The 8,143-nt window shown below is 40.0% G+C and overlaps 1 protein-coding gene across 2 annotated transcripts in view; it reads right to left on the bottom strand.

Annotated features, from left to right (window-relative positions):
* Positions 1-1,793: 1,793 nt before the first annotated feature.
* LOC141353110 (macrophage mannose receptor 1-like) overlaps positions 1,794-8,143 on the bottom strand; it is a 90,446-nt gene continuing 84,096 nt past the window's right edge. For both annotated transcript variants that reach the window (XM_073859578.1, XM_073859577.1), the window contains one exon: positions 1,794-1,975. In XM_073859578.1, coding sequence (XP_073715679.1) covers positions 1,935-1,975 — 41 coding nt within the window. In that variant the 3' untranslated portion in view covers positions 1,794-1,934. The remainder of the gene's footprint in view (positions 1,976-8,143) is intronic.

Genomic DNA, 8,143 nt, shown 5'->3' with positions numbered 1-8,143 from the left:
TCTAATTTTTGGGTGAACTATCCCTTTAAGTCTATTTGTTAAGTATCCAAGTATTTGTCAGTAGCCTAATGCAGTTATTTGGGGGAAATGTGAATACTTGCATTGCAGGCTGATTTAAAGGAACAGTATGTAAGATTGTGGCCAAAACTGGTACTGCAATCACAAAACTTGTGGCTAAAACTGGTATTGCAATCACACAACTGGTGGCCAATACACAACATGACAACATAAACATCAGTTGAGGGCTGCAACTCCACTTTTTAAATGACAATATCCTGGCCGGACCACTTTTGTCAGTGAAGTAAGTATTTGAAATGAAAATGATTTCTTAATGTCTAGTGCAGGGCTATTCAAATCTTACCCTGGAGGGCCGGAGCGCTGCATGGTTTAGTTCCAACCCTAATCAAACTTAATCACATGTGATTATCTAGTGATCATGAAGACCTTGATTAGCTTGCTTAGGTGTGTTTGATCAGGGTTGGAGCTAAACTATGCAGTGCCCCGGCCCTCCAGGGTAAGATTTGAATACCCCTGGTCTAGTGACATATCAGGGCCATTTTATGATTAATTGATATAAATTTCTTACATACTGTTCCATTAAGGTTTGCCCCTAAATTTTCTGCTTGTGCTCCTAATTGTTCAGTCAGGGGCTGCAGTGCTCCTAGTAAAAAAGTTAGTCGGGGACACTTCAAATGTGGTTACCCTAGGGCACCAAATTGTGGTAATCTGGGCCTGGAGACGTGTCTCTAGATTATATTTAGCACAATGACTGTGCCTCTCCATTACATAATGTTTCAACTTAGTGATAAGATGTTATATATTAAAAATAGAATGTTGAAATAACTTAAGCTAATTCAACCTTAATTTTAAGTAACGGCATCTGATAAGAAGAAAAGTAAGTTGAAATGACTTCAAGTTATTTCAACTTACAAACTTAAGTGCAACAAGGATTTTTTTCTCACAGTGGAAGCAGATTTTTGCTATTTACTTGTTGACAGGCTATATGCAACATAAAAAAATCACAAATACACATAAACACACAGAGATCTGCTGTCCACAAAGCACAATCCTATAGAGGAAAGCACACAGTTACTTTAGAATCAATAAATCAAACTTAAATACAATGTGCAAAACATACATTTTTAACAAAACATCAACTAGACACATGGCTTTATGCAAACACGCAGACACATTTACTTAAACACAGTTTAATTCACGTTAACATGATCACAATTCCCACCAAGAAAACTTTCTCAGTTTACATTATGTAACAATTTTCTTTGTTTATAAAATGACTAAACATATGTAAATAATTCATTTATAAATCAATTCAAAATTCATGTTTATATTAAAATAATGCCAAAAAGTGCTAATAAAACGCCACCACACTAAAAACATTCTTCTGTCTTCTGACAAATAATTCTGTCAATAACCAGCTAAACTGCCCATAATATTCATTTTCTTAATTCAGAACAATGCAGAGAAACAGTAAAACTCAATTATTGGTGAAGAGATGAATCATGATGTAAATGACGCTGTATACAAAACTTATAACACAGACACAAACCAGTTTATAAGAAGATCTCATAACATTTGATTCTCCTTCCAGATATATGACACTCAACTTACTGAACTACTGACATGCTGCAATACTTGATCTTTCAATAAAAGACAAATCTGCACCAGGAAGATGTTTCAAAATATCTTGTGTGTACATTACATTGAGAGTGATGGTGATTTGTGTTAAGCGTGCTCATTTTATTCAATGTTGCCAACAAGTCCTTTACTATCAATAGTTGTAGGTGGCCGTGAGAGATCAGAGTTGGTATATAGTTTGTTGTCAAATGTATGCTGTCCAATCACAGGCCTGAGAATTCTCTTAAAGAACAGAAACCTGGTAAGACCGGCGACAGCGATGATGACCAACACGACCACTACAGCGATGCCAGCCGATCCATGAGACATCTCTGAGGAACTGCAATACAACATTATACACATATTACTGATAATACTAGGTAACTTTGGGTTATTTTTTCAACCCAATGAATGATCGCACGTTAATACATTTAGTGTTGTTAAAATAAATTTACATTATGCATTAACGCGTTAATTTTGACCGCCCTTATATATATATATATTATAAATAGTCGCTAAACACCTCACTAGACTAGTGTCGCATCAAACACGTTGTGTATACATGTGAATCTGCCTGCCGTCACTGAAATCTGTCCTCAGTTGTTAGTGTTTGCATTGAACTTCGTTTTCAGATACGTTTCAAGTTTTTTCCTCAGTTTTTTATAGGATGGGCTTGTTGCCACCAGTGGTCCAGTGGTCTGAACGTGTGCTTGTTACAGCAAAAACTTTCCGTATTTCCATTAAATACGAAAATCAGTTTTTATACAGAAAAATCGTGTTGTATCGTTATCTCTTCTTAACAACCAGAGCCATGGCAATTACAACAAGCTTAAAGGTAGCGGTTGCAAACAAAAAGTATAATAAGCACTACTTTTCATCATTGAGGTGAAAGGTAGGAATGGGCACAAGTACTTGATTGCTTGAGTACTCGAACGTGGCATCGATGATCAATCACGAAAACGATGATCATGTGGGGGTTTTTTTGTGGTTATGGCGGGATTTGGATGTCTGGTTAGCATTACAAGCACCTTTGGTAGTAAAGACTGGGTTCGTGTTTGATGTTGGGTTGAGCTACGCAGACCCACGCTGCAGCAACCAGCCGACCGCGCAATGCTGTGGAGCCGAACACACCTCAAACTGAGGCACTATGGTTTAAAAGGATGCCGTGATTTTGGGATTCACTTCGGTAGGACGAAGATACAGTCATTCAGATTTAAAATGTACCACGCCTTCACAAGTCCCCTTATATCATCTTATATTTAAACATCAAATGTCCAGATTTACCAGAGAGTGATAGGAGCATATGAGGAGCTCTTTTCCAAAACGCGATAAACGCCTTTTTTTTAATGAGTTTGTCATGTCATTTGGCTGTGTACTGAACCCTATTCACTGCTCCATGAACGTTTCAGGCTAAATCACTACATTTCCTTGTTAAAATGTAGGTACAAAATGCTGTTCTTTTCCAAAACGTGATAAGCACCAGAGCTTATTTTTAGCCTAAACGCGATTTATCCTCTCGACCAATTCGATGAGCGTTCTATGCAATTCAATGGCGGCGCTCTGAACTGATGTTTGTTTATGTTCATTCATTCCTCAAAACGAGCGCTTTAAACTGTGTAAACAGGTTTGATGGCATTGATAAGCCAGCGAGACCTAAGGTAGAAAACACCGACTGGACAAAGAAAATAACAAAAAAGAAGGTTTGTCACTCGGGTGGCACGTTAATACATCCGGATTAATGCCATGTTAATACATCATCCGGAGAAGGTACCCTTTTGCAAGGAGATCTTCATCAAAGTGTTTGGTAAGTACAACTTTCGTTTCAGAACTGGCTCGTTTAATACAGTTTTGTAGGTTTCTTCTTCACAATAAAGTTTTTGTCCTGTGACGAAGCCTGCTAATATAAAATGAAAAGTACTGAATAGTTGGATAGCCTGCTGATAGACAGACTGGCGTTTGATACACTGACCATGATAAGGTGCTACGGTAGATTGTGTGTAGTGAAAACAGTAAAATATGTGGCTAGTAAACACACAGAGAGAGAGAGAGAAAGAGACAGGGAGAGAGAGAGAGAGATGTGAAATATGTTAAGCAAAAGAGGTTCCTAAAGCCCTGCTAAGGAGAAAACTGAAATGGTGGAGGGAGTAATAGCAAGTTAGTTATGTGTAATTCTGTTTTTTTCATACTGGTTCCAATGTATATCACAATCTGAATAATTTACTTATTAATTTATAGTATGAAGAGTCCCTGAGTATATGTTGCATGTTCTCTTATTTTTTTTTTTTTTTAAGAAAAAAACATCAATTTATGGAAAAAAAATGATGGATTTATAGCGTTTTGAAATAAAAAAAAAACTTTGAATTTATAATCAACAATATTGTTGTTTGATTTAATAATCATTATTTAACATGTTCAGACTGATAAAAAACAATTTTAACAGAATGTATTGAATATTCACAAAATGTGTGGGTCTAGGTAAAAAATGTTTTTTTCTGAAAACTATTGAAATGGATTTTTAGCGTTTTGGAAAAGAGCTCTTTATATCTTGACTGAGAACCGGTGAGGGGACCACACGACATAGCTAATCGCTAAAATGATAGCAAAATCTGCTTAATGTTATGAAGCTTGTGCTTTGGCTGGACGTGTTTCAAAGTGCGCTGTTATTGTGCACATACACAACGGGAGTTAAACTTTCTGTCCAGTACTTAACTTAGTTTAAGTTTTGCATTTTGTGTGGATAGATGCATGTGGTAGGTAACACTTTATTTTACGACCCGCAAAGTACCGCGTAATTAAACCGAATTTACAGCGTACCTATTTGTAACAACAGAGTACCTCTACAGTACGTACTTGTAGTTATGGGGAGGGGTAATAAGGGGGTAAGAATGTATGGAAAATTATTCTCTAAGTATTTCATAACTACAGGGTACCTATTTTAATATTACGTGGCATGTATGACTTACGTCTATGGGTAATATGGTCTATGTGTAATATGTTTTTTTTCTTCATATTTGCTACTTACCTGATGAAGTGTATTGTATAGCCTACATTTGATGTCTACAAGCCACGTTGGCAAATAAAATATAACAGCACAATAAAAATAATAGCAACTTGTACCTCTTTGATCTGTATATGTATACAGGAGTTACCAGGTAACTCTTATATTTGCGGGCTGTAAATTAAAGGTGCAGTGTGTAATTTTTAGAAGGATGTCTGGACAGAAATGCAATATAATATACAAAACTACATTATCATGGGTGTATAAAGACCTTTTCATAATAAATCGTTATGTTTTTATAACCTTAGAATAAGACGTTTTTATCTACATGCACGAGGGTCCCCTTATGTGGAGGTCGCCATTTTGTGCACCATGTTTCCACAGAAGCCCCTAAACGGACAAAAATTTTTGTCTCCGACAATGACACGTTTTTCTGTTGGCGGCTACTGTAGCTTCTCTATGCGTTTCAAAAGCAAGGGATGAGCAGTGGGCTGAGCCGTTGGTTGCAATTTGCAATCTCTCCACTAGATGTTGCTAAATTTTACACACTGCACCTTTAAAGTGGGGCTTAATCCCTGTGTATTCCCTGTGTATCCCGCTTGTTCTGTGTATGTACCAGGTAACTCTTACCTTTGCGGGCTGTAAATTAATGTGGCGCTTGTTGCAGCCTTGTTCTGTGTATTTACCAGGTAACTCTCATATTTGCGGGCTGTAAACTAAAGTGGTGCTTTGTTCACCTCTTGTTATAAATGTTATAGGGTAAATACCATAAACATACAGAATATTGTTATTTTTATTTTAAAACAACTTATTTTAAAACATCTTTAAAACACTATAATTAAGCCAACACTTCATTTTTATTAACACAAAAGGTTTATTTCAAATAAAAAGTCATGACAATTTTTCGTTGTTTTTGCTTCTGGCTTCCTCTGTTGGTGTTCTTGTCCACTCGGATGTTAAGTTGATGTCGTCTCACAAATGCTGTTCTGCATTACATATAAAAAACATAAATGAAAGCCTTCAGTAAATGTTTCTTCACTGTGCCTTGACAAAAAACTGAGTTTTCTGAGCCAGTTATTAACTTTTGGCTAATTTATGTGCTAGCTAACCTGCTGCTACTGTTAAACTGTCTTGAAAAAACATTGTTTAAAATGCGTGAGTCATGTTTTTACAAAACCAGTCACCTTATCCAGCATGCGGATTCTGCTCACATCACTCGCAGCCGTACTCCACAGTGTAGAACGTTTTTAAAACCTCTTAAATTTCACCTCAGGATCGCGTTCCAGCAAACCTCCTGCAGACGGCCGCGCGCTCTCTACACCTGCGCAGTAGCCTACGCATGTAGTTGTCTTTTGCTTTAGCGGGAGCTGATATCTGCCGTTGTTTCATTCTGGTTTGCCATTGCATAAATTATATTTGGCCAAAATACTTGTGTTTACACATGTTGCAAAGTTTTATTCTACCAATGACAACACCTATTAAAAATAAACAAATAGCGTGCTGCTTTGTTGTCATTATTGTGTTATTTGAAATAAGAGTTTCAGAGTCAAAATTGCCAAGCACCACTTCAAATATGTCCGCAAATATAAGAGTTTCCTTGTCACGGTAGGAAATCCACTGTTTCTTCCGTGTCATGTTTTGTGTTTGTACTCACGTAGTGTCCATGTGCTCGTTTGGTTGATTGTTGTCACCTGTGTGTTGATTGTCTCGCTCCAGCTGATCCTCATCTCCACTCAGCTACAAATACTCACTCATCTCTCTCCCCGTTGTCAGATCCTCATTTCATGTTTGCAGACTCACAGTTGGATTACAGTCTCCCGTGTTCGTGTTTGGATTATTGTTTCGTGTTGTCGTCTTCGTGTGAGTGTTCCGGTCCGTTCCTGGTTTCATCCATTGACCGTCATCACTTTCACCACCGACTTCACCATCCAGCACTTCTCACGCCACCGTAGATCTTCGATCACCATCGCCAACATCCTGGACTCTGTTATTATTTCTTTCATTGTATTTACCATCTTCTTTAATAAATAATTTCTGATTGCCTGCACTTGCTTCCTCCTCTCTTACGAGTCGTTACAGAAGGATCTGACCATCACGGAAGCAGCAGGCAATCGCTCCCCATCTCATCTGGAGGAGTTTTTACAGAGAGCCGTAGGTCGTATGGATCGTCAGGACAAGGCGATAGATGAGATGAAACGGGTCTTCGACTGCTCCGTCGCCGGGAGAGAGGCGCCTAGACTTCTCGCGGACCTACATCAGGAAGATAGGTCAGTGTCGGATTATTCGATCGAGTTCCGCACCCTGGCGACGGAGTGTAAGTGGAACGAAGAGGCGCAGTGGGATCACTTCCTGCATGGGTTGGCTGACCGCATCCAACAGGAGATCCGCGCCGTTGAACTCCCCACTTCTCTCAATGGTTTGATCGACTTAACCATCAGAATAGACAACCGACTCGACCAAGCTGCCAGACGGAGGGGGAGAGCCACTCTCACGACCAGATCAGAGGTTCAGCATATGCAGTCAGAGGTTGCGGTCAGCCCACCTGGAGATCTTGAACCCATGCAGGTGGGGCGAGCTCGGCTCTCCTGGGAGGAGAGGATCAGGCGGAGATCCCTTGGACTGTGTTTATACTGTGGCAGCCGAGAACATCACATCCAGCGCTGTCCAGTAAAAGATCAAGCCCGATAGTAAGTCTGAGGCTACTATCGGGTGGGATCTCTGCCAGGAAGACCTCATCTACATCGACACTCCTTCTGGTGAGACTACGGTGGTCCACCCACACACTAGATCATCACGCTTTGGTGGATTCTGGGGCCGAGGGTAGTTTCATGGACGTCAACTTTGCAAGTAGGCTCAACATTCCTCTCAAACCCCTCAAACACCCCATTGCACCTTTTGCACTTGATGGACACAGATTGGCAGTCATCACTCAGACCACCATTCCTGTTTCCCTCGTCACATCTGGTAATCATATGGAGAAGATTTCATTTTTCATCACGGACTCACCTCAGACTGCCATTGTTCTCGGTCACACTTGGCTCCAGAAACACAACCCCAGGATCGATTGGCGTCTCGGATCTGTGGTTAGCTGGAGCGAGGAGTGTCATTTGTCTTGTCTTTTGTCTGCTGGTGTTAATGTTTCTGAGTCTGTGTTTCAGGGGGAAGCAGTGGATTTGGCTAACGTGCCCGCGGAGAACCACGACCTGAAGGAGGTGTTCAGTAAGTCTCGGGCTGATTCTCTTCCTCCTCATCGTCCCTATGACTGTGCGATAGAGTTATTGCCAGGTACCTCTCCGCCTAAGGGCAAGTTATATTCCTTGTCTATTCCAGAGACAGCGGCCATGGAGAAATATATATCCAGTTCTCTAGCAACGGGGTTCATCTGCCCTTCCTCTTCTCCAGTGGGGGCGGGGTTCTTTTTTGTGGGAAAGAAGGACGGATCCCTGCAACCTTGTATTGACTACCGAGGGTTGAACAACATAACGGTAAAGAATACCTATCCTTTGCCGC

Source organism: Misgurnus anguillicaudatus, chromosome 21, assembly GCF_027580225.2.
Source record: "Misgurnus anguillicaudatus chromosome 21, ASM2758022v2, whole genome shotgun sequence".
In the NCBI taxonomy this organism is placed as follows: Eukaryota; Metazoa; Chordata; class Actinopteri; order Cypriniformes; family Cobitidae; genus Misgurnus; species Misgurnus anguillicaudatus.
This window is presented reverse-complemented; position numbering and strand designations above follow the sequence as displayed.